The 27946-nt window shown below is 41.7% G+C and overlaps 2 protein-coding genes across 2 annotated transcripts; one reads left to right on the forward strand and one right to left on the reverse strand.

The window, feature by feature from the left end:
• Positions 1 to 197: 197 nt before the first annotated feature.
• actr2a (actin related protein 2a) lies at positions 198 to 8434 on the forward strand. The gene is made up of 9 exons (XM_063884165.1): positions 198 to 348; positions 1592 to 1702; positions 1926 to 2141; positions 2243 to 2315; positions 2559 to 2695; positions 3309 to 3458; positions 3575 to 3720; positions 3986 to 4118; positions 5093 to 8434. The coding sequence occupies exons 1-9, from the start codon at positions 301 to 303 to the stop codon at positions 5261 to 5263; spliced, it is 1185 nt and encodes a 394-aa protein (XP_063740235.1). The 5' UTR covers positions 198 to 300; the 3' UTR covers positions 5264 to 8434.
• A 1154-nt stretch (positions 8435 to 9588) lies between these two features.
• On the reverse strand, positions 9589 to 26232 carry spred2a (sprouty related EVH1 domain containing 2a). Its single transcript, XM_063884166.1, has 6 exons — positions 26002 to 26232; positions 18255 to 18429; positions 17886 to 18054; positions 17308 to 17372; positions 15277 to 15438; positions 9589 to 14531 (listed from the first exon to the last, which is right to left on the reverse strand). The coding sequence occupies exons 1-6, from the start codon at positions 26025 to 26027 to the stop codon at positions 13839 to 13841; spliced, it is 1290 nt and encodes a 429-aa protein (XP_063740236.1). The 5' UTR covers positions 26028 to 26232; the 3' UTR covers positions 9589 to 13838.
• Positions 26233 to 27946: the final 1714 nt, after the last annotated feature.

The raw sequence follows: 27946 nt of genomic DNA on the forward strand, positions 1-27946 counted from the left end.
TAAAGTGTAAATTTTATTTTTATAATAACTGCCATGAGTGGAATAAATAAACACATAAATAAACTTCTAATCTACTCGGGCAGGTCTTCTTCTTGTAGTGGGGTAGTTTTACAGTATAGTATTAATACTTTTACTTCAATAAAAGGATCAGAATACTCCCCCCACCACTCTTAGTGTACGTATGGAGACGGTGCTTTTATTTTGAAAGAACCACACCTGTGCTAGTGCTAGTTGTGTTGCTTCCGGCGGTTGGTTAGCTTGACGTTGGCAGGAAGGTGCTGCTGTATTCAGGGAACAGAAATGGACAGTCATGGGAGAAAAGTCGTTGTCTGTGACAATGGAACCGGGGTAAGTTTGAGAACAGGTGGTGGTGTTACCTCTCCCTCCGTGTCGCTATTTGTGCTCCTGCGGTTTGATGAGCAAACGGAGAGAAAACTGGAAACAGGAAGTGATTAGAAAGCTAACAGGCTAACGGGTTAGCATGTCTGGGTGGTTTGTGAGAGGAATGTGTCTGTCAGCTGGATCCAGCTCATTCATCTGCAGCAGGGCTACAGCTGACTTATTGTGGTTATATTTATCAGTATCACTCCATTAAATACCCAATATTTAATTAGAGTCTAGTTGAATCTGGTAGCTAACGGTTAGTTTAGCCTTTTAGCTAGCTATGGTTTGTAACAAAAATAAAGACAAACAAATCCCCCGTTCAAGTAAACACTCCATTTTGACACCTTTAGTAGTTTACATTTCAAAGTCATAACGTAAATTAATACCATTTCCGCACATGCTCAGTAAATGTTAGCCACGGTGGCTAGCTGGGTCCCTTTAGCTTTGATTATTAAGTATTCCAAATTTGAAGCAGAGCCACCAGAAGCAATCTGAAAGGACGAGATAGAGATACAATCCTTAATCATTTTTATGACAGAATCCCCATTTTCCTGTGTTTTATTTAGTTAACTAGGTTAGCTCACTTCAGACGGCCCTGCCCTCGTTAGAAAGTGCAGTATTTGTTCATTAGTCACCATAAAGTAACTAAGTACATTTACTCAAGTACATATTTGAGTTACTTATATTTTACCCAAGTATTTTCATTTCTTACTACTCTATACTTTTTACTCTACTACATTTTGGAAGCCAATTCTGTACATTTTACTCCATTACATTTCTTTTACACTCTTATTTACTAATCGCTTTATCAAATTCCGATTTTGACACAGAAACACTTTTCAAATGTGATTATTGGGTATAGGTTGTACCATCTAACATTTATTAAATACAACAATGAGTAGGTTAACAGAAAATGTAGCAGTTTTGCAAAGACGTTTTTTGTTCAACAACATTATCTCTTACATAAAGTGCCATTTTAGAATTGATGTGAGTTTCATCCTCGGTTCATTATCTGCAGATATGATCTAATTCTCATGAACATTGTGGTTCACAGTCAGCAAGTCTGCCTCGGTGTGAAATTATATCCATTTTAAACCTACAAAATGTTGCGTAAAGAAGTTAGCTTATTTAACATTATGCTCTACAGTGTTACTTCAAATATTGTAGTAATTGTTTTTCCTTCTGTTTTCTTTCATTCCTATCCTAGTTTGTCAAGTGCGGGTTTGCAGGCTCCAACTTCCCCGAACACATTTTCCCAGCGCTGGTTGGCCGGCCAATCATCCGCTCCACAGCTAAAGTTGGAAACATCGAAATAAAGGTAACATGGAAATCCTGGTAACTGCAATTACTTCTTTGGATGTGTTAAGATGGAGGGATGGATGTTTTATAGTAATCGTGTATTATAGCACAGTATTTTTTGTCCATATTATACGAGTAAAACCATCTTACTGTGCAAAATAAAGAAAAAACAGCAGGTTAAAAGGTAACTTCTGCTGGTCCAAAGTCTGCATCCCAATCTGATTAACTTTGACCTCACTTAGGACCTGATGGTGGGCGATGAGGCCAGTGAACTTCGCTCCATGTTGGAGGTGAACTATCCCATGGATAATGGCATCGTCAGGAACTGGGACGACATGAAGCACCTGTGGGACTACACCTTCGGCCCCGAGAAACTCAACATAAACTCCCGCGACTGCAAGATCCTTCTGACCGAGCCGCCCATGAACCCCACCAAGAACAGAGAAAAGATAATAGAGGTGGGCTGTGGCACAAACACATATACAGTCTCACGTACAGTTTAATTTTGGTCTGAGAGACTGGAGCAGTTAGTTGATTTATTTCAGTTTTTTCCTGCCAGGTGATGTTTGAAACGTACCAGTTTGAAGGAATTTATATCGCCATCCAGGCCGTCCTCACTCTCTACGCTCAAGGTTTGTTTGTCTCCTTAGCCCTCATTTTCACAGCTAAACTAAAGCTGGAATTCTCTGAGCAAAATCCATGCAAGAACTACTTTCACATAAGCCTCCAGCTAAATGCTTATACTTACGTGGAGCTACAAGCTACATAGTTTGACTACCAGTGGAGCTGCAGAGCAATGTTCGTTAGCAGGTATTGGGGGCACATGCTCACCTTGAATGCTAAATAATACACATACTTGTACTCTTGTAATTCAGGACTGCTGACTGGCGTGGTGGTGGACTCTGGTGACGGTGTGACTCACATCTGTCCGGTGTACGAGGGCTTCTCGCTGCCCCATCTGACCCGACGTCTTGACATCGCAGGGAGGGACATAACACGCTACCTCATCAAGGTACCAGCAGCAACACACACTGATGGAGTATCTTTATATTGACCTCAATTAATCATTTTAAAGTGACCAGCCCAAGGAGCACCTGTGTAATAATCATACTGTTTAATTAGCATCTTGATAAGCCAGACCTGTCAGGTGGATGGATGCTTCATAATGCAGATTCAACACATCTGAGTAGAAAATCTAAGCGAATCAAACCCTAAGTGTGCATAAAAAATATCTTGAATCTTTATTTCTACTAAAAAAGGAGTTCACAATGTTGCATTTATATATTTGTTGAGAAAAAAGCGCTGAGTGTTTTGTTTACTTTTATTTTAGGCACAGGGTGGTTTCATTTGAATGAATTATTAAGCAATAAAATATGGGCGTGATATTACCAGACAATTATGAAACCGCATCAATTACCATTTAACAATGATTCCTGTTGACCAATCAGATTCAGTATCTTGGAAAACCCCAAAGTCAATATCAAAATGATTAATGTCTTGTTGTTCATATTACATTCAGTTAACCTATTTTTGAACCGCCGGTTGTTCTACACAGCGGCTTATTGGTTGTATTGGTAAAATAAATGTATTTTAATGCAATGAAATCTGAACTGTCCGTCTACTAGCTGCTGTTGCTGCGAGGTTACGCCTTCAACCACTCTGCAGACTTCGAGACGGTGAGGATGATGAAGGAGAAGCTGTGCTACGTGGGTTATAACATCGAGCAGGAGCAGAAGCTAGCGCTGGAGACCACCGTGCTGGTGGAGTCGTACACGGTCAGTCGATGCCATTAGAAACTTCCTCTGTGACTTTCTGATACTGAGGACAGTAATCAACGGTATCTAGACGCTGTTTCATTTCTCAAGGCTTGGATTTCGTTGTGTGTCCTCAGCTCCCGGACGGCAGGTTGATCAAGGTGGGAGGGGAGAGGTTCGAGGCCCCTGAGGCTCTGTTTCAGCCTCACCTCATCAACGTGGAGGGTGTGGGTGTGGCCGAGCTGCTCTTCAACACCATCCAGGCTGCAGACATCGACACCAGGTGAGCTGGCAGCGACTGCTTGTCTTTATAGTTTATGGACAAGTAAAACCTTTGAGATGAGGTTAAAACATTTCCCTTGTTGATTTTCCTCCCTGAGATTGTCGGGAACAGCCTCTTAAACAGAATGTACGTTGGCCGTAAGACACTGAGAAAAAGGATGACTAACATGCTGACACATGCTCTGTCAAGAGGAAGACTAAAGATTAAGTGACGTAATAAAAACTGTATTTTCTTTAGTCATACCTCATTGTGTTTCTCTGATCAGGTCTGAGTTCTACAAGCACATCGTCCTGTCCGGAGGCTCCACCATGTACCCCGGCCTGCCGTCCCGCCTGGAGCGCGAGCTGAAGCAGCTGTACCTGGAGAGAGTGCTGAAGGGAGACGTGGACAAGCTTTCAGTGAGTACAAGGGTCTGAAGACATTACGAGATTCACTCAAATCTAGTCTGAAAGCGTCCCCAACAGATCAAGGTCTCTCTGCTTAGGTGGTGTGTTGCCTCTAATTATAAATGTACTCTTAGTGATGTCAAAGGGTATGTTTATTTATCAGATGATGACGTTTTCTTAAGAGGAAGAGCCTCATGGAGATGTCTGCTGAATATGTTCCTGTCAATGCAGTTTATTATTATAATCAAAGCCTAGACTTGCATTATTTTAGCCATTATTACTTATAATAATAACTGGCTCCTGGAGATGTATCGTAGGTAGAGAACATTTATTTGCTAAATTCAGTTACAGTTGGATAATTGGATAGAATGAAGCTTAATTTCATACCCAAGGAATTTACTTTGGTGAATAATGGTGCAAATGAAAACAACATTAGTAAGTTAAGTTGTAAAAGAAATATGTTATAAAATAAACGTTTACAAGAAGTTAGTACAATAAGAGTATGCACAGGACATGAGCAGTATGATTAGAATTTAAAGCTGTGCAGGTTGCATTGTGTAGAAATGTGCAATAGTTACAGGGAAACAGTTTGCTTCCAACTTTGATATTTTCAGATTATTTGAGATGCAAAATGTTCAGTGTATCACTTACAGAAATGCACTTATACAAAATATATTGTAGGTCTTTATTCCCCGGTCGTTCTTGTGCAGTGTCTGTATTCACCACAAGGGGGCACTACTGGCCTCTGTTTACACATCCATTTCTGCACATCCAGAAACATCTCTCTGTCAGTCTAATGAAGATGAGTTGAAAATGCATCTGATCGTTCCTCTAAATTAAGCTCTGCTGCTCAGGGAAATCCTCCAGCCTGTAATTAAAAGATCTTCAGAGTATTTAAAGCGCCTCGCAGGGCTGCGGGGGTTACAACACGTCATTATCTCTTTCTCCTCTCTGTTGACACTCTTCTTTCCGCTTTGTCTGCACAGAAATTCAAGATCCGGATAGAGGACCCCCCCCGGCGTAAACACATGGTGTTCCTGGGCGGCGCCGTGCTGGCCGACATCATGAAGGACAAGGACAACTTCTGGATGACGAGGGAGGAGTACGAGGAGAAAGGGACGCGGGTGCTGGAGAAGCTCGGAGTCACCGTCAGATAAAACACAAAACAAACAGAAACACTCCCCCCCCCCGACTTCCCTCCATCTCCCCCCCCCCCAGCTGATATCCAGGCATCGCTCACCTCGATGTGTCTGGATGTCGTCGATTCAAGGTTATTTTTTATAAAGCAAGGAGGGAGGAAGGGGAAGAGGATGAAGGATATGGGGTAAGAAGTTAACAGAGCCCACAAGAAAAAAAATGCTGAGAAATATGTTCAAAGATGCACAAGATAGTGCCAATTAGTCCTCAATTTAAAGGAAAAGTACACGAGTTTAGGTAATATTTGCTTCCTTGGCAAGACTTACCACTACATTAGGGCTGCACAATCTGGAAATTGACTGGTTTTGCAATTGCGACATGATTCCCGATATTAGAGGGATTGATCATTTTGAAACATTATTATCAACATCATTTAAAACAATGTTGAAATGATCGTAGTGTTCTGTTCCTTTATTTATGGGCTACGACTTCTCTGCAGCTCCCGAATACTTAATTAAGAACATTTCGTGATGTTGCACTAGGGTTGCACTGCGGTCATTTCAACATGAAACTGAAGCTAGACGACTGTTAGCTTAGCTTAGCATAAAGACTGGAAGCATGTGGAAACAGCTAGCGTCACTTATTTTACACAGTAATGAAATCTGGCAACCGGCACATGGCACAAGTTATTGTTGTTACTGAAGGCAAGTTTTTGTAAATATTCAACAACCAACTTTAAAAAGGCCATTCAACATAAATAGACAAGAAAGGAGAGGAATTTCAAATACTGATATGAGACACCTCCAATTTGTTGTGCAAAAGAGATACAAGGACATGCTAATCATGAGCTTTAGAGGTGCTTGTAGATGGATTTTCTGTCCTATGCTAAGCTAACTAGCTGCTGTCGAAGCTTCATATATACTGAACAGACATGAAAGTCTTGCCAAGTAAGCAAATAAGCGTATTTTGCCCCCAAAGAAATGTTATACACGGCATTAAGATGCAGGCTGTTAAACTCACACCTTCCAGTGTACTCTGAAGGGGGGGGGGGGGGGGGTTATTCTGATCTCTTTCTTTTTATAGCAGCTTATGTGTGAGTATTTTGATTCTAGTGCCTTTCACAGGAGGCCAGAAAAAGCTCCTGGCTGTTTTCAGGTTGAAGGCGATGATTATTATTGTTATTATTATGAGCGATGCGTTTGAGTTCCAAAACGAGACCCCCGTCTTGCTAAGAATGTGCTACCTAATCTGTCAAAACAGATGACGGCATTAAAATAATGCTCAGTGTGGAGCATTACAGAGATTAGATGTAAGAACAAATAGACCATTACATGCTGTGTGTTTTTACACACCGATCATTTAATAACCCCCCCCCACCCCCCACATCTCCTGTTTGGGAGTGAGTGCAGGAGGGCCGGCAGACATGTTTTACTCGGCACCTCGTTTGTCTTTCTCTGCAGCTTCTCTTTGTCGGGATGATTTGTTGCTTCTCGAGCGCGGGAGGCAATGTGTTTCTCAAGATTTAATTAGGAAGATGTGAGAGGAATACTTGGGAACATCTTAAGGATATTTGAAGTTACTCAGTCTTTTAGTTTTCTCTCCTTCCAAATCACGGTGTTACAATGATCTGTTTGTGGTGATAAAAAGAGTTTAGGAAACAATCCAGTTGAAGCTTTTAATTGGATTGGATTTGTCACTGTTTCCAGTTTAACACCAACAAATCAACTATTCCATATCACAGAGGATTGATGTGAGAACGTTTTTCATTCGTTGTCGATAACAAAGCCTCAAGGCATTGCTCAGTCTTGATGCAGGACGGTTAATCCTCATATGACTGGTCACTTCTCTTGCCTTGAAAACCACTGAGGCTCCTTTCTTTCTTTTTTTAACATGCATTTCCTTTCTCTTTATGTTCTTTATCAATGCTGTGCTTTTTGTCTCTGAGGACACCAGGGTTTCTCTGACAGACTGTTATGCGTCTGATTGTTGACCTGTATCATTCCCCATGTTCACTGTGGTCACAGTGAAGCTGTCTGCCCTCAACAGCTGAACACAGCTCAGCCATCGCTATCAAACTATCATTTTAAACTGCGTCGAACAAACTGATTGGCTGGTTCTGGGTCAGATGTTGAGGGTAAAGATATTAAGATATTGTGTATTAAGAAGGAAATGTCCAACAGGAAATAATTCCCTGTCTTGAAGGAGGAGAGGAGGTGTGGCGTACAGAGCTAGTAGAGGACGTAAGCATCATAGAAATAAACAAATATCTCATTGGTTGAAAACAAATCTGTGGTTGATGGCTAATCTTAATTTAAGCACCCTGCCATGTTATATTACCTTCTTGCAAACCTGCTAACCGTCTTACAGTGTGAAGTTCATTCAAATGTGGCATTTAATTCCACTAGTTAGTTGCTGTAGAGAAAAACAGAAGATTCTCGATCCTAAAGATTGGTGTTTTTTTAGGATAAAAATAATCAAAAAACTGTAAAAAGATAATTGTAATGAACCTTCATTTTCACAGTTTTTCAAAACAGAATGATTATATTGCATGGTTCATTTGGTATTAAGACGTTTCCCAACAATAATATAAGATTAGCTACAAAAATAACCATTTTTACCAAAATGAATAATTTATTAAATGAAGATTTGTATTCTCTTTGATTGTGGTACGCCTCAGCCTTAGTTGCAATCGGACTGATTATGTTCAACCAATGAGATCATTCTAGTGTTTGTGCATCTAAATCACTGAATCGACACTTATATTTAGAAAACCTAAAGAGTAAAATCAGTGTTTTCCATTTTTGATTTTGCATTCCTCTGATTAAATCAGGCTTTTTCATCGCGACCACACCGCCCCCTTCCTTGTCGGTTGTTCTGAAGATTAATTTGTGGGTTTTGGGTTTTTTTGTGGGTTACTGCTATATAATTTGTAATGTTAATAAGAATCTGGTGTCAGGTAAAAGGAAAACCACGTAAAAGCTGGTATTTGTGGTTTTCCTTCTCGGTTCTTATGTGTATATTGGAGGCACTTATATAAATATCAATGTATAATTTCCCTCTTGACGAACACAGTCATCGAGTGCCAAGTACAGTTATTCTTGTGGGATATTATTTTTGGTCGTCCTTTTTATGTTTTGTTTATAACATAACTGCCTACCGCTGATTTAAATAAAGCAAAGTGATTTATAGACGCCTGGTGTTGCTGTGTTTTTAAATTCTGTTGTCTCTTATAGCAATGACACCTTCCTCTGCAAGACGAAGAAGATTTAAGTTTAGATGATGAGTCTGGTGATATTCTATATTTGTCTTTTTGGAGACAAACAAACTTCTACTTCCTTTGTGCCATAGAGCTCTGTTTTGTCAAAAACATATTAAAAACACTCAAATGAGCCTCACTGTTAAACTGACATGTTCCTGCATCACCATGAATCTCACTCTCCCTCACACACACACACACACACAGTGCAGCTGACACCAATACTCACTAGAGCAACAAATCAATTCACAGCTGAAAGTAGTCCCCAAGACAGACACACACACACACACACACACACATGCAGTCAAACTAAAGAAAAATGAAGCAGCAATCAAGCGTTGTTGTTGCGTTGAAGATGTACTCATAAAACAACCTTATCACCTTAGGCTGTGTGTGTGTGTGTGTGTGTGTGTGGGGGGGGTCTGGGCCTGATTTACTTAGGCCCCAGTGAGTCTGCCTGCCTCGCTTTGTTTACGCGGATGAAATCTGAAACAAATGTGACTGTACAGACCACCAACCCTCCTATCCTATGTGTGTGTGTGTGTGTCCTGCAGTCATACGTCTAACATCTTCTTGAAGCTAATCTCTTTTAAGTTGATGGAAGAGCAGATTCTTCATGTGGCCCTAATCATCTTCTTTTAAAAAATCGCACTTTTTGTCTCCCGATTTTTTTTCCTTTCAATTTTATTTCAAACTTCTGACTTTTTTCTGAATTTTGACTTTTTGTAATTTTCGACTATTTCTTCAAAATGATCACTTTTTCCTAAAAAAATGTTTTTCATCGATAACCAACTGGATTTAATCTTAGATGTAAATTATCACACACACACACACACACACACACACACACACAGGCCACTGCATTAGTTTCCAGATAATGTATTTATACACGTCTCATTGTCTAGTTTTCTGTTAGAAGAGATTTACATCCATTATATTAGAATCAATAAAAAAATAGAACTGAAAATGTACATCATACACTTGATACTTATACATATATTATATATATATATAAACATATTATATATATATATATATAATATTTTTTACATAGGTAAAAATGTGAATTATATAAAAAAGACAAACCAATGAATACAACCTTTTCTCTTTTACAGTTATTATTTTCTGAAATATACATCAGGACGTAAATGAAGAGGAGGCTTCAGGCACTTTCCTTTAATACACACACTGACGGTTCAATTTCCTCGCCATACAAAGAAAAATAAATGTGGTATTATGAAGCTTGATCGACAGACAGACAGACAGACAGACAGACAGCTTTATAACAGAGGCCTTCACTCCTGATTGCTGCTCGCTTCAGACTTTTCTTTTCAAAATAAAGGTGCATTAAACTAGCGTACTGCTGGATATAGATGTTTACTACTAAGTCTGCATGTTTTATGATTTACTGCCAACCTTCCATATCATATGTATTTAATACATGTTATACAAGTTAGGTAGCCACTGGTTTGAACCTTCAATTACTATGAAAGACTTGAAACTTGCAGGAAAACGATAACCCTAATCAACACTTTTATTTTGAAAGGTTCTTCTTGTGCCATTAATCTCATTTTAGCCTTTTTACTGCCAATGATTCATTGATCCTACAACTAATCATGCCGTGTTTTTTGAAAACCTAAGGTATATATTCTAACATTACAGGAAGAGCTCAATGAGGCTGTCCAGTGGTGCTTTGAGCTAAATGCTAATATGCTAACATGCTGATGTTTAGAATGTGTTTTGTTCACCATGTTAGTTTAGCATGTTAGCAGGCTAGCATTTGCTAATTAGCCCTGAACACTAAGTACAGTGGCGGCTAGTGTGAATGTATTGAGCCAGATTGAAACTGGTGATCGTGATACATGTTTTCATATGGTATGGAGATGATTGGGAGCCAATAAAAAGTCTAGAAAGTTAAAAAAAAAAGGAATCACAAAATCAAGGCTAGGCTGTTTTTTCATAAAGTTCAAACTTGGCTTCAACTCTGACATATCTACAGTATCTCCCCTCAACCTTATGACAGCCATGTTTACGTCAATTTCCTCATGTTTGTGACTTATTGACAAAACTGAATGCACCACCTAAATGGTTCCTAAATGGACCTCTGCATTATAATGAGGATTAAAAAGAACAGTATTCATAAATGTTATATCTCAAGCTAACATAGCTAAAATGAAGATCGATGTTCCAAAGCAAGTTCCAAGTTGCTGCGATGAGTTGATTTTCAATAAACTGAACTCAGACCAGTGGCTACCTCAAGGGGAAGCGATGGTAAAATGTTCAGCGACTTCAAGACATGAACTGAAGTTACACAAGGCGAACTGTGGAAGCTGCTTCATCACAGAAAACGGTCCGACCGGTATTTTGTCTCCACACTCAGAAAGATCACGAGCTGTCCTTTGTGTGATTGAAATCTTAGCGTTAAGTAGAGACACACATTACACATTCAAAGAAAGAATACACAACATGATGACGTCACATGGGCAATAAATAACTTTAAATTACACTTTCTTAGATTTGTTCTTCTGTGTAGTCCTGAAGACTGAGGTTTGGTCTCCTTTGAGTCCGTCTATACAGAACTGCTGCAGCTTATTCATTAGTTTCAGCTTGAGAAGAAGCACAACCGTATTGTTCGAGCCTCTCGCTGACGCTGGTAAAGGAATGAGCACAAAGTGTTTAAGTGGAGGTCTAAGATTGAATATAGCATGAAAGATACGCGATAAATTGATGGTGGCATGAAACACATTACCGTAAAGAGCTTTTAAAAAATCAATACAAAGATTGTTTCTATTCTCACAAGAAATGAAGTAGCACCACATAATGAGCTTTCAGTCCCGAAACTATGAAAACCTCTTTGTGAAAATTAAATTATTGCTGAAATATTTTTTAATGGTTCCTTCCTTTTAATTTCAAGACTCATTTTGTAAATATTTAGTTGGAGCAGCAGTCATTTCTGTCTACGATGTTGATTTTTCTTTCGGTTAAATCTTTTCATTGACTTATAATTAAAAAATATATACTTCTTTGATAAAAAAAAGCAAAATGTGGGGAAAGTGTCTTTGAGTTTAATTAGATATATTTTCTGGTTCAATTAATACAATCAATTAAAAAAAAAACACTTAATTTTGATACCTAGTCCCCCACAAAGACACTAAGCTTAACAACTTAAGTGGTGTTCCCGTACAGCTCTTCATAGTGGAAAGAGACCAGTATGACCAGTACAGTATCAGAAAATGATTAATTGAGGTCTAACTGTGCAACTTGTGTTTTATTTGTAAAAACACAAGAAATGTACTTTTTCTGACTTAAATACAACGTTATCTTTCAGGCGAATTGTCATAATGTGTCTGATTTATTTGAAACTGGGAATTGCCATCTCACTGGTCCGCCAGACTGGATAATCTGTTAACTTTAGTGGGAGACGAGCAGAGCAGCTTTCAGGTAAAAAATAAATGAATGGAGAGAGAACATTAGCTTTCCTGCTGAGAATCCGATGAGAGGAGTGATACTGTTGTCATGTTGGTGCGTTGAGTCGGGATGTAGTTAGCCTAGCTTAGCATAATGACTGGAAGCAGGCAGGGAAACTGTTAGCCTGGCTGTTGCTTTTAGATTTCTGTTTGTGTACAGATTAAACTAAATATAACATGTTCACTCGCAGCTTTAGTGGAAGATGTTATATTTTTAACTTTTGACAGAGGCAGGCTAGCCGTTTCCCTCTGCTTCAAGAATTCCTGCTAAGCTAGGCTAACGTCCAGCTCCATTCAGTATTTAACACACATACATGAAACGAATTTCCATCTTCTTATCCAACTCGAATAAACACCTGTTTAATATTTCTCTGTGTGTACAGAATAAACTACATACAACATGTTTCTTGTAGCTTTAATGGTAGACGTTTTTTAACTTTTGACAGAGGAAGGCTAGCTGTTTCCCTCTGCTTCAAGACGTTATGCTAAGCTAGGCTAACATCCAGCTCCATATTTAACACTCATACATGAAACTAATTTTGTTCTTCTTGTCTAACTTGAACAAACACCTGTTCATCTAATCCTATTTCTGTTCTGTTTTATTGTAAATGATTGTGTGCACCCTAAGGTTGAAATGTTTTGCTGCAGTCCCTCTGACAAACACAACCACAACCACATTCATACCGACCTCACACCACGCTGAAGAAATGACATATTCAAGCCTTGAAAACACATGAGTGTAAAAATATAAAGTACCTGTCATAAATATATATCTATATAAAGATATATATTTATGTTTATATTTATAACTTTATATAGAAATTAATATTCTCTGTTCAGTCTTTCTTTCCTTTTTCATCTGTTGAGATAAAAGTTGTTCTCCTGGAAATCGGAGACGAGACGAACGACAAACACAAAATCACAGCGGCCTCCGTTTCCCATGAGTCCTTGCTGCTGTCCCTGTGCACTGAAAAAACCTCTAACGTTGACTTTAATCAAAGTTATTATGTAAACAGACTTCACACAACTGTATTAGGTTAGTTGAAAGCCAAAATATTAAGTTTAAATAGCTTCAACTTAATATTATTGCTTTCAACTAACCTAACACAGTTGTGTGAAATTGTGTTGACATAATACATTTAATTAAAGTCAACGTTTCAGTTCCTTCAGAGTAACGGGGGTCTGCAACGCCTTCTCGTTACCCGATCTGTACCTGAAACCTGAGTATGATGCAACTTCCCATGTTGAAACGATTTCTGGGATTTAAATAAAAATAACGTCATCTTTGGTTCGAATAGCTATAGAATAGATGACCTAAATTTGTCGTTATTTAAATAAATGCTGTGTCTTCATCAGGGCCGGTCCTGCACTACTCTGGGCCCGGGAGCACATCGCGCACTGCAAATTCAAATACTGTGCAGGTTACTAGTTCAGTAAAGTATATCATGTTTTGGAAGTTGTTGTTGACACTGTTGTTCAATAAAAACAATTAAAAAGCATCTGTACTTTTCAACAACGCCGTTAATCTAAGCAAATGTTAGAACAAATCGGGTTTACGGTACAGATCGGGTAGAAGTCTACTTTCCAGCAGTGTGAACCCGGAAATGTTGAGTATCCCAAAGTGTTATATTTGAAATGTTTAGTACAGGTCCTCAGCACATAGAAACTGCCTCCAAATCAGCCAAGCCATTTTGTAGCTGTTTTCTGAATATGCTAATTCGTGCTAATTAATGCCACGTGCTAATTGCACAACATATGCAAGTTAGCATCCCGCAGTTTCTTTGTGCTGGGGACGCGAACTTTACATTACTTACATAAAACTTTGGTGTACTCAACATCCATGAACTGGCAAATAGACTATAATGACAGGCCTCAACCCACAGCTTTGTGTTTCCCGCCACAGCACCGGCACGCCACACCGCAGCGGTAGCACGCTCTGAGGGGGCCGTAGCAGCACATGCAGGGGGCCAGCAGCGACAAACCCACCAGCGCCGTCCATCGCAGGCAGAACCGCTCGTCGCTTGTGTCGCACGAACACGGGTCCGAGTAATCCCCCTCCGTGTCCGACATGCAGTGGTACAGCAGGCTATCCGCGCACCACATGAAGCTGACCCGCCGGATGCAGGTCTGGATGGGGTCCGGTGCTTCCTGGCAGCGGCCCCGCCCGTTGTCCTCGTGGTTAAACATGTCCTGACAGTAAACGCAACGCGAACGCTCGCCGTCCTCCTTCCGCCGCTTGCCTTTGGGCTGCAGGGCTCGCGGCTGCACCGTCACCACCGCCCTGCGGCCCCCGCCCATCTCCATGCAGCCTGGTTTGCCGTCGCACCCCCGCTGCACGTTGCAGTTCAGCGGGTACGGGTAGGTATAGTCGTGTTTGGGCGGCTCGCTCTTGGCGAAGTGTACGTAGGCGTCAAGGTTTTCGGGCTGGGAGATTTTGTCCCGTGTGGAGTTGGCGTGGCGGTAATCCTCGTAGCCGGTGAGCCACGTTCTCTCGCGGGGGTTGATGCGTACGATCTCTTCCTCCTCCACATGGAAGCTGACGTGACGAGGGAACATGTGCACCGCCTGCAGAGACACAGAGGAGGTGTTTAAAAAACGTGATCCTCCAGAGATACACGAGGTCACAGAAACACAGCTGCTAACGGAGGAACGCTGTTTTATTTGCAAGACCTTATGAGTTACTGACTCTTCATAGTAAGTTTTCCTCAATCTGTTCTACAAATACATCTCAACATGTACGCAACATTTTAAATAATGGTTTTGTACCTGGATCAAAGGAGTTGATTTTTTTTGGTCGTTTCACCTTAGCTGAACTTCTTCTTGAGTGTAAGAACAGGAACATTTCAACACTGATCATTTGCCTTTTGAAAGTTCTCTGATTTGGTTAGAATCATCTTACATATGTTGTATGAAGAAGAACTTTTGTTAGAGTTGAAGCATACACACAATTTAGATTTAGGTGAGTATAACTGAATAAAAACTATTTATCATAACTTGTTTCTATAACCAAACCAAAAAAAACAGAGGCACTTTTGACCATTTGGTTTTATCCAATGAGTGAAATAAACTTGATCTGTAAAAACTAACTTTTTGTAAAATAGAAAGTATTGGTGATACTGCTCCATTCAGGGCACTGCTAGTGTGCATTTCATCTCATCAGATTAAATAAAATACACTAATACATTAAATTAACAGAAGTTTTTAGGGTTGATTAAGATAAATTGTATTAAATAAACCTATGTTTATCTGTGATTTAATGTCAATATAGTAAAAAGTATTTAAGACCTTGGGTTATTCAAACCTTGCTAACCTGGTCCAGGAAGTAGTGATCCGAGGGCCTGTGATGCTCGTAGAAATGTCCCAGAATGCAATGGTGCCGACGGGCCTCGCAGAAGTTGGGCGGGGCGAGCGAGTGCATGGCCGGCTCTCTCTCTCTCTTCTGGGACGAGTTGGACGAGCTGTCAGTAGCCGTCTGCAGGAGAGAGATAGATGAGTGACTACAAATCAACATGAGAACTTTACCCACTGTGTGCAAATGATGAAACTGTACTGAGGAAATATTAAGGTTTAAATCTGTCTTGCATCATCTTGATTCCTCTCTCAAACCACCTGAGCTCCATACCGCTAGACTTCTGTGTGCATTTAGTCAAGAGACCTCCAGAACCAAACCGGTGTGTCAGAAACGCCTCTGAAGTCTTCGTGTTTTTATTGGGTCTGTGTTAAATGATTCCCAGCCCGGTGTTTTGCAGCCTGAAGCCCAGCGAGCGCTCAGCGTTGTGTGTTGAGTCGCGTCATCTTCAGGGTTGATCGGAGCTGAAGCTTTCATGTGGCTCACTGAGCTCACACAAGAAGACTTACTTCAAACACCAGGAAACTGAAGAACCTCACAGCAAAAGAAATGAACTGCTTTCTCACATTTCTCGGTTGAGAGGATAAACTTCTCCGACAAACACATTCCTGCATCTCCTCCGTTACTCATGGACCTCCAGAGGACAGGGAGGGTTTTTATTTACTCCTGACGAAGGTTGATCTTCATTGTCCTCCGAGACTCCTCAGCGTCGACTCTGAGGCGTCTTTTCCTCTTCGGGGAACCAGACGTGCCGACAGGACGGACGGGAATGATCTGCAGCCACGTTCCCCTCAGTCAGCTTTAAACGAGGCCAGCTAAGTAAACAGGCAGCTCGGTGACGGATTACTGACAGGTTAGACTCCCTTTTCCAGCGCTGGACATCCTGAGGAAACAATACACCCCTTTTCCTTTGAAGCCGCTGGAAAGACGGAAAAACCGGACCTCGAAGGGGAAGCAAGAGCTTGACCCTTCATCAAACTGAGGATGGAGGGAAGACAGTGTTACATTTAACTCAGATTACTCCAGTATAACCAGTATCATTAGTGGCAAAATCAGCATCTCTTGTTAAAATCCAAACTCCAAAAAAGCCAAAAGCAACTCCAAATGATTCTCATCCTCACAATATAGGAAAGTTTGAACGTCCTCATGCAGAGGACCCAAGTTCTAAACCGTCCCGGGTCCATTTATGCATATCATCCCCTCCTGTCTCCAATTTTCAACACTTTTTCACTCTCCGAATAAAGCCTAATCTGGACCAATTTTTTTTTTAAAACAGGACCTCTATCCGTCTTTTCTACTGAATGCACACACAGGTACATTCTCAGATTCGCTTAGTACGCTTTTACAGAAATGGCTGATTGAATACCTCCTGATATCTTATCAAAGTTTAAAAAATGAATGTGCATTTTTGCCATTAGAGAGAGGAACTCTTGGTAAGTTTGTTAGGGAAGGGTCCCCAATAGCATTATACAAGAGGAATGGTTGGATGCAAATAAAAAGCTATGCAAGGGACGACATTTTCCCTTGTTTATTCAGGAACAAAAATAAGGGAAACCTGCATCTGTCTCTAAAACACCCCTCCCAACTGAAGTGTGTGTGCTGCTCCTGTGTTGGTGACAAACCCCAAACAGGACGGCGACATGTGTCTGCTCGAAGCACTCCAGGATACCAAACCCCTCCCGTTCATCTAACATCCTGTCCGACAGCCCCCTCAAGGCCACAGACACACAGTCTGCTCCTGACGCTGAAAACAAAAGCAGCATCTCCTGTCCAAATCCGATGCCAAAATAACAAAAAAGCAGTCCCACCCCTATGCTCTCCTGACACGATATAGGGATGTGGAAAAGGAAAAACAGGCATGAGAATCCCTTTAACCCTCAATATCACCAAATAAGTGACATACTCTGGGAGATTCACTGCACTCCAGTCATCATGTCATCCTCAGAATTCACCGGGTGTCTAACAGCTGGAGGAGGAAGAAGAGTTTCTCACCGTGAAGACGTCGTCATCTCCGAGCTCTGCCTCATTCTGCAGCGTCGATGAAGACGTGGTCGACCCTGCAGGAGAATCAGTGTGACAGGAAGTCAGAAAACTTTATTGTAATTTATTAAGTACAACATAAATATCCAGAAAGTACCGGCCATGTTTAGTTAGCATTAGGGTGCTTACACAAGATATAGTTCAGCAGAGGCAGCCCATAATCCCCTGGGTTTTGGTTCACTTCTTTCAATCGGGTCAGATTATGCCCTCACTGCAATCTGAGGGACTATTGGAAGCAGTCCAATACCTCCTCTAGTAAGCAGTTGTTTTGGCCCGCACCAAGGTAAGACTTCTTCGCTCAAAACTACCCAAATGAAACCGCACCACATGATGTGTCTCGATAGCCAGCAAGCTAAAATCAGCTAACACACCCGCAAGTCAACAAGCTATTACATGTGTGGTTTTCAAGATAATTGATTGGTTAAATCGTCTTAATTGGCTGTATTCTGAGCACCGCCCTGATAATGTTCTTGCTTTCAGTAGTAGAGTAGTGACTCTTCAAAGGTCTCTTTTTCTTCTTCTGTACGTACCTTCGGTCAGGTCCTCCAGCGCTCTCCTCACCCCGCGGTCGAAGGCTCGGGCGTCCGATGGGCTCTGGAAGGTCAGCCCACACTTCCTGTTGTCCACCCTCCAGTGGTGAAAGGTCGGCGTGGCCTTCGTGTAGACCAGGTCTTTCTTCAGGAAACACTCCAGAATCACCTGGAGGAAACATCAGACAATGGAGATGTCACCTTAGCTATAAAATACAACCCTGAGCAGGCTCCATACATTTCAGCTTTGGCACCAAAGAAAAGAGTCATCTACAGAAACCTAAAGCATCCCTCCCTTAAGCAGAAACATATTTTGTGTTGCAATCTAAAACACGGCTTGTTATTGACATGCGACGCGGCTGCAGCGACCTGCTTGTCTTTGAGGCGTTCTCCGTGGATGAGGAAGGCAGTGCGTCCCAGCAGTTCGCTGGCCAGCAGCCTGCAGACGCCCACTCTGCTCAGGCAGCCGTCCTGCGCCAACCAGCCGCCGCTCGAGTCGTCTCGGGTCATCACCACCGCTTTGACGCGCACAATGTAGCTGTCACTGCAACACACCAGAGAAACCATCACATCAGTTAGCATTACGGCTGGAAAAATATCAAAGTGCGGTTATTTTGATCGATGTTGCAATCGAGATATGAATCACAATATTGGAGGGAGTACTCAATATGATCAAGATTCTTTAAGGTACATTTGATCTGGGATGCTTCAGTCTAACCTTATTAAATCATTGTTCTCTCCCTCTCCCTGCCTGAAACGCCCCCATTGGACTCCTCTCTTTACATCCCGAACATAATGACATCATTATGGAAAAATTGCGCTTCTGTTGGCTAGCGCCCCGACACATGTACGGGATAGGCTAAGGGGTGGGACACGTCTAAACAGTGGACCAATCACAGCACAACCGGCCAGCTAACCAATCAGAGCAGACTGGGCTCTGGTTTCAGACAGAGGGTGAAAAGAGGAGCTGCAGCACAGGCAGTACGAGGAAAATAAAGAGCTTTTTGAACATTAAAGCATGGAGACACGTCCCAGGAGAGGCAGAACATACTGACATGAACCTAAAAAACAATCACAACAGAGCCAGTCAGCTAACCAATCAGAGCAGACTGGGCTCTGGTCCCTTTTTAAGATGGAAGTCAAGTGCTACTGATCTCTTTAAGTGTCTCAGCAACGAATATTTTAAGACCTAAAAATTGCTGTCCTTTTCTTGTTCGTACTGAATTTAGCATTAGATTATGCACTTGGTTTAATATGAACTGTGAAAAGCCATTTTTGCATGAAAACTACCAACTAGTTGCAGTTCTACCACACACACACACACACACACACACACACAAAAAGGAGACAGAGGCTGAATCACGTCGAGGTAACAAACAAAGGTTCGGATTAAAAAAAATAAAATAATAAAACTCTCTCTCCGTCTTGCCTTATGTACTCAGACATCTCTCGTACATCCTGTTTCCACGGTCACAGTCACAGCGGTCTCCGTTGACGACAGGCTGTCGAGCTGTACTGCCGCCGACGCCACATCCTAACCGGCCTCACACACACACACACACACACACACACTGATTCCCTCCACTGTGTGATTCAGCCTGCCTGTCAAACAGATGGTGTGTGTGTGTGTGTGTGTGTGTGTGTGTAGCATGAGTCATCACTGCATTTGCCGGCAGCGTGCAGTGACACACACACACACACACACACACACACACACACACACATACACACAGGAAGGACTTTATACCCGAGTTAGGTTCCAAAATGAGAGATCCTCCATTTGCAAACACTGACACCTTCACAAAATGACTGATGATGTAAAATATCTTTCACACGCTGCAGTCAGTTTTTTAGGATGATGGTCAGTCTGAGCAGTCGTACCTTCAAGAGGCCCCAGTATGCTCATTTCCAGGTTCTTATTTTGTTTGGTGCCTCTCCTGGGACATGTCTCCAAGCTTTAATGTTCAAAAAGCTCTTTATGTTTCTCATACTGCCTGTGCCTGCTGCACCTCTTTTCACCCTCTGTCTGAAACCAGAGCCCAGTCTGCTCTGATTGGTTAGCCGGCCGGCTCTGTTGTGATTGGTCCACCCAATAGAGATGTCCCGCCCCTTAGACTATTACGCTTTATTTTTAATAATATTATGCTTTGAAAAGAGCCACTGCACATCAACAACTGTTGATGGAGTTGATAATACGACTGGACTTCCACTGTACTTCGACCATAATAGTTCTACTTAATTAAGGGATGCGAGTACTTCTACCTCTGCCTATTAGAAATAAAGACATTAAGAGTCAGCTTTCAGTCTCTTGCTGGTTTACAGTAACGCTCTCCATTAGACAAAAGCTTCATTTACCCTAAGCGCTGTATCACCAGTGATTCCTCACACTGACCGTCTGTGTGGAGAAAGAGGCTGACTAACAGGCTCTGATCAGGAATGCACTACACAGAGGCACAGGGAGGGGAAAGCCAATTTATATCACCTTTAAATTACAGCCGAAAACCAAACTAACGTCAGAATAAAAGACTCAATGTGTCCTAATAAGAAGATGCTGATCCAGCAGGAAAATCTATATGCACTTTGGATATAAAACTATTGGTTGTGTGGAATTAACAACAATGGTATCTTAAATTAACTAAATGTGTCCATATTTTTGAACAAATATATAAATGATCTTTTATTATTTTATTTGTATCTTTCTTTAATGTTGAAAAAGCTCTTTATTTTTGTCATACTGCCTGTGCTGCAGCACCCCTTCCATCTTTAAAGGGACCAGAGCCCAGTCTGCTCTGATTGGTTGGCTGACTGGCTCTGTTGTGATTGGTTTTCAGGTTCATATCAGTATTTTCTGTCTCTACTGTGACATGTCTCCATGCTTCAATGTTCAAAAAGGTATTTATGTTCCTCATACTGCCTGTGCTGCAGCACCTCTTTACACCCTCTGTCTGAAACCAGAGCCCAGGCTGCTCTGATTGGTCAACTGCATAGAGATGTCTCGCCCCTTAGCCTATCACGTACAATGGGTTGGAGCGCTAGCCAATAGGAGTTACATACTGTAGTGATGTTACTGTGACAAGGAAGTAAACAAAGGATTCCAATAGAGGCGTCCATTTACATGCACACACACCTATATGACACACTGCAGGAAAGGGAAAACCCCAGAAAGCACATTAGGCTCAGCACACATACAGGATTACTGTTTCTCATTGTGATTAAACCACTTGTTTACAGTCAACATTTTTCCAGAACTCCTGAATAAGAGACGTCCTTGGTTCCTGCAGGCGACACAGAGTTATTAATAGAGGCCCAGTTTGGCCCACAAATCGCCTTGGTCGACATCCCTGCCCTCAAACGGCCTCGTCCTCAGAGGACAAGCTAATGAAACGGCTACTTAGAGCACTTTAACAACAGTGTGTGGATGCACTTAAACAAACAGCATGCACACACACAGACACACACAGACACACACACACACACACACACACACACACACACACACACACACACACACACACACACACACACACACACACACACACACACACACACACACACACACACACACACACACACACACACACACACAGCAGGAGATCATAGATGCAGATAATAGCCTCTGGTTGTCTGTTTGCTCCATCATCAAGACACAGACAACCAGTACATAACTACACACACTGCTCCCACAGGAACACACATGTTGTCAATCACACACACACACACACACACACACACACACACACACACACACACACACACACACACACACACACACACACACACACACACACACACACACACACACACACACACACACACACACACACACACAAATTCACTCATGCTGCTTTCTTAAAAAAATAAAGCGCAAGTATTTTTGTTGTGTAACATTTTATATTTGCTTTCTCTGACACACACATAAACACACACACACACACACACACACACACACACACACACACAGGCTCGTGACATCATGATCATCAACGTGGAAAATGTTGTTTCTTGGATCAGCAGCAGATGGTGTTTGGCTCGCTCTCTGCCAAACTTCTCAATGACTTCCCTCCTCGCCCGCCGTCACAAACAAGGCCGCTGAACTTCCAACGACTCCTGACCCTCAGCTGCGACGTGTTTTCATGTTATTTGAACTGTCCCTATTTGTCACCGGATGTGTAAAACTGTGACAGTAGTAGAAGTCGATCTGCAACGCGTGCAGCAACATCCAATGGACCCAAAAAGGGAAATCCATCTTCCATTAGCAGCGTCACGTTGCAGGTCGGACTCCGGTCACCGTCACGCAAGAACTCAACACCTGCTGCACCAGGTGGAAGTGGAGTTCAGCAACCAGTTCCATTACTGCACCATCATCACTGGAGTTTGGATGATTGCATTGACCAGAAAGAGTGGTGGTTGCTAAAATGTTTCCAGGAATTTATGATTTGGTGGTTTGTAGGTCAAAGCCAGTCCTGATACCGAAGTTAAAATCAGGTTATTTTTGTTCTTTAGAAACTCTAACAGCATATCCAAGCAACATTTCAACACACCCACTTTACATTTAAGTATATTCTTTGTCATTGAATTTTTACAACAGTTAGACATGCAAAATCAAGGCAATACAGTGTACTGACATGCTAAATAAGTGACCAGCCCATTGGATCTACTAGATAAGATAATTAACTGCATTAAAAGGCTTTGCAGGACGACCACATGACCTTCCTTACAAAACACGTTACTCCGTACAATAGCATTAATGTGTCCTACATAGGGTTTCAGAAACCCTTTATGTGTTTTTAATCACAGCTACAAAGAGATAAATGATGATATAGAATTCGGTTTGATGTTTTCCTGAACTCTCTTCATGTTTACGACCGGCAGAGTGTCCTTCTGAAGTCGCCCGCCGCTCAGATGGAGGTCAGCACGGATATAAAATCGATGTTTTCCTGTGTGGGTGGAGCCGGATCAGGGACACTGCTGACCTTTCCCCAATGTCATTTCCACCCCCCCCCCCCCCTTCCGGCATTATCGACAGTCAGGTTCCGGGGCATCAGTTAGCCCCGATCAATAGAAAACACCCCCACAAAAACACCTCCGGAGAGGAGCAAAGAGACTCTGTCCCTGACCGTCCAATGGAAACCAAGAATCCTCCTCCCAAAATAAAAAAGCAGGTAGTAGTAGGGGTGGAAAAAGACACGAGGAACAGAGAAGACCATTTGACATCCCTCTGGAAACACCTTCATCGTGAAAACACATGAATTCTTGAAGCATTTGGATTATCTAATGTATTATCTTTTAATTTACAGACAACATCTACTGCACGTCTGTCCGTCCTGGGAGAGGGATCCTCCTCTGGTGCTCTCCCTGAGGTTTCTTACATTTTCCCGCGTTAACTGTGGGTTTCGTTGGGGGTTTATCCTTGACTGCTGTGAGGGTCTAAGGACTTTATATAAATACACCTTGATTGATTGACTGATCATTTTAAAGCAGGTTTTATTGGACGCAACCTTTTTTCTGTTGGGTTTATACCTGGAAAAGCATAAATATAATAAAAAATGAGCGTCTACGAGAAAACCTGTCCAAGCATTCGAAGGGACGTTACCAGCTTTCCATTAGAGAGGATACCTCACATATTGAAGGCTAGACTGCAGGTATTTGAGCATATATGGAATCCCTTTATTAAGTATGTTAAAGATTTGGATTTCACTGATGATCAAATAACTAATTGCAGTACCAATGCAGTTTCAGAGCTTGTTGTATTGTAGGTCTTTTTATTGTGGGAAGAAAAGCAGGTATCATTTCACCTCCAGCTGCATCAGTCCTTCTGGTGAAGCTCCAGAGCGGCTTCTGTTTAAATCTGTTTGGTGTAAGGGGCAGAAAGGTGTTGGATGCATAAACTCTGGGACACTTGCACAGTTTTCCCTTCCTATTTTAACTAGCATGGATGGATATTTAGCCTATATTCGATAGCATGCATTATGACTTCTGAAGAGATCTCACGGCTTGAGTATATTTAGTCGTTATTATGCTTCTCGGTTTGACTCGGCTTTGTCTGATGTTTTTCGGTTAAACTTGACTTGACAGTATAGTAACTATTGGTCTTAACACACCTTCAAAGTAATGGTTTTTTTTTTTCTGGAGATGACATTAGCTTGTTACGGATATCACAATATCTGCTAACGATAACAATAAACTGTAGAAAATAAATGATAAATACATGTTAAAAATGAGAAATGATGTCGCCATTACATCGCTTATTCACCACATATTGGACGTAAAGTTTTGCCAAAGACATTTTTTATTCAACCTGTTGACGTGATGTGAGTCTGATGAGTTTATCGACATGTTTTAAATCTTTGAGCGTCTGTTTTTATGGTTTCATTTCTGGATGGACTGACAGAAGAGACCGTTAACAGTGATTTTAGAGAGCAACAAAAACAAGTGACCAGTATAAACACACTCTTGTCCTGACGGTTAGCCTGCTACCTGCTTCTCTGTACGGCCTGGTGCAGTCTGGCTAAACAATTCACAAGTCGGGCCTATTATCTGGCTGAACGCGGCCGTATGAGTCATGTGTTTACCTGCAGGGGTTTGCACAGCACGAGGCGATCTAAGGGAACGGAAGCTGTTTCATCAGGTTACCCACTGCCTGCGCTCTCCGCCCCAGACAAACAATCTGATTGGAGTCCACTGCATGCTCCAATTAATGGACAAACACTCCACCCCTATCCCAAAAAGGACGGACAGCGTCTGCGTGGTGATACGGATGCCGGTTGTAGTTGGGTAGAAAGAATGTAGTTCATATACTGGTCACGACAAAATCTGTGGATTGCCATGAGTAACCAGGTCATGGTTTCCAAAAGAGACGTCATGTTCTCGTTTTTCCAAATTCCAGCGCTTTGAGAATGAGGAAGACGCCTTTCCCTGTAGTGTGTTATATGGGTATGTGTGCATGTAAATGGTCTGCAAAGCTAAAATTCCTGTGTTCCCTCCAGAGTTTCTCTCCCACACACTCCCCTCTCCATGCCTTAAACAGCTCCATTAGCCTCCTTTGTTTACTTCTGGAACATAGTGACATCACCACGCTAGTGCTCCAACACATTGAACGTGATAGGCTAAGGGGCGGGACATCTCTAAGCGGTCGATCAATCACAACAGAGCCGGCCAGCTAACCAATCAGAGCAGACTGGGCTCTGGTTTCAGACAGAGGGTGAAAAAAGGTGGTGCAGCACAGACAATATGAGAAAAATAAAGAGTTTTTTGAACATTAAAGCATGGAGACACGTCCCAGGAGAGACACTACATACTGATATGAACCTGAAATTAGAATAATATGCCCCTTTAAATTACTCACATCAAGGTATGTGGATTATCGTATGTAAAGGGGTCATGATTTATGGAAACAGACATTGGTGTTGGAATTTTTCGCATGTAATTCTTGCCATTTTGAGCACCACACGCCGAGTGCCATCTGCTTCCATTATAGTGAAGAGAAGGCCGACATGTCTGTGGAAGATTCCTCCAGCACCTCACACCAAAACAATCCGGAAACATAAATACCATAGAGGTGAAAAGAACACTGTCTATTTTTTATCTGGGGGTGAACTGTCCCCCTTCATAGTAATAACGACATGTTATAAGAAGATATCACCCCCCCCCCTCCCTTTGTTGAACTGGTCACAACCTGTAGACATGTGCAGCCTGATGATGAGTCACAACATACAGTGGCCTCATTTGAAGAGGTCAGAAAGGGAGCTTCTGTTTCACGCACATGTATATGATTCAAGGACAACATGCAAACATGGCATTGATAAAGATATGTCACGTGTGTGTGTCCCTGCAAAAACCTCCTCTGCATCCCCCCCTTCACCCTGTCTCACATCTGCAGGAGAAAAACCTCAACCAACCTCTCCAAAGAAGGAGGAGGTAGATGAAGGAGGATGATGAGGAGAAAGGCCCCTGAACCCCCTCATCATGACATGAGCCCATAACAACAGATCAGGAGCAATCCATGTGATCAATAAAACCTCAGCGGCGGCGCGCGAACAAGCGGCTAATCATAATAAATACGGATACATCACTTATCTTATATTATGTATTAAAAGGGGGGGGGGGGGGTACTCACTCGTCTGGGCGCGTGTCCTCGTTCATTTTTTTCTGTTTCACCTCCGGTAATAATAAGCTCCCACCGCGGCAGCACGGCGCGGCGTCTTCATGTTTCCTCGCCCTTCAGTGACAGGAGCGGCAGGAGCGGCGAATCCGGTTCTCCCCCGCTCTCCTCTCGGTTTTTAAATCCCGGTGTGCGTTGTGTGGTGTCAGATCTCCTCCTCTTCCTCTTCCTCCTCCTCTTCCTCTTCCTCCACCACCAACACCTCCTCCTCCTCCTCCTCCTCCTCCTCCTCCTCCTCCTCCTCCTCTTCTTCTCCTTTCACCCCTCAATTACTGGAGCGCATCCGAACAGGCGCGCATCTGATCTCCTCTTCCACCTCCTCCTACGCCTTTTCTTCTTCTTCTTCCTCCTCTTCTTCTTCTTTTTCTTCTTCTTCCTCCTCCTCCTCTTCCTCCTCCTTCTCCGCCGCCTCCCGTTCCTCCTCCCTCGCCGGCCCGGGCTGGAATGCGGTGACCGAAAATGGTGCGCTGGTTTCGGTGAGGATGGCCCCGGACGAGCCCCATCTCCTCCTCATTACTCCATGTTGGATTCAGTGAGCGCAGGCAGAGAGGAGCGAGGAGGAGAAGAGGAAGAGGAGGGGGGGAGAGGGGGGGCTCTGACGTCAGACCCGAAGGACTGCAGAGTCACGTGTATTACCATATAATTATAATAATAATTATAATTATTATAATTATTATTATTATAATTATATAATAAAAAACAAAATACTATACCAAGAATATGAATTAAACAACTAAAAATATAATAACAATTATAATAATAATAACAACAATAAACAAAATAACCATATGCATTAAAGAACAACTAAAAATAGAATAATAATGCTAATAATAATAGTAATAGTAATGATACTAATAAAAATAACTAATACAAATAATAATGATAGTAAAAGTAATAAATAATCATAGTACATACTAATATGAATGATCATAATGATCTACTGTGAATGTCACTATTATAAACATATCATTGAATATATTTTGATTTATTTTCTTAGCAGATTTCTCCAGCTAGACAATAAAACTGAAAAGTCCTTAAAATAGGAACCAGTCAGTAAAAACAACTCTGATTACTTTCGACCTTCTATTAAAGTTATTAAAGGTAATCATTTGATGTTTTTGTTGTCACGTTTATAAAACGCTGTGTTTCAGGGACACCTTGTGGCTGTGGGACGTTACTGCTGCTGCACTTCACATCTGCTCCACATCTGTCCTCACGACAATAATCCTCAGTGTGAGAAGTTTGTTTGAGGAGAAATATAATGGGTGTGACTTTATATTTCTTAGACCTTGTTTAACTATGATTCTGTGTTTTTCTGTGTCTTTATTTGGCCTCACTTTATTTGGACAGTCCAGAGCAGATTCTAGACGTCATGTCCAGTGATTTCAATGTTTTGCTAATAAATATCTACCGAGTTTCAAGTCATTTTCAGTCATGTAAATACTGCTGAAAACAATGTCAGCAGACAAAATGAAGATCCATGTTATATCTTACATGACTCACTCTTAGATTAGATGTACTTTATTAAACCATTCTTGGGAGAACAATTTGTGACAGGAGAAGGTAAACAAGGTATTGCAGAAGAATTAAGAAAGAAATGAAATAGAAAAATAAACAAAAACAGTAAATATATACAATTCAAAAGTGGAAGATACAGTATCTATGGAGTATTTCCATTGACGCCCCAATATAACATACAGAATTGAAGTCAGCTTAAACAATGATAGGCTAACATACACACAGCAAAATGTAAACATGGGATACTACTAACATTATAAGTTGACTTTGAGTATGAAACACTTGACTTGAGGATGGATAGATGCTTTCTAGTTTGTGATATTACCCTTCATCCATACACATATAAATATATATATTATGTCTCACAGTTTCTGTCATCACA

The sequence above is a fragment of the Eleginops maclovinus genome, chromosome 5, assembly GCF_036324505.1.
Source record: "Eleginops maclovinus isolate JMC-PN-2008 ecotype Puerto Natales chromosome 5, JC_Emac_rtc_rv5, whole genome shotgun sequence".
Lineage (NCBI taxonomy): Eukaryota > Metazoa > Chordata > Actinopteri > Perciformes > Eleginopidae > Eleginops > Eleginops maclovinus.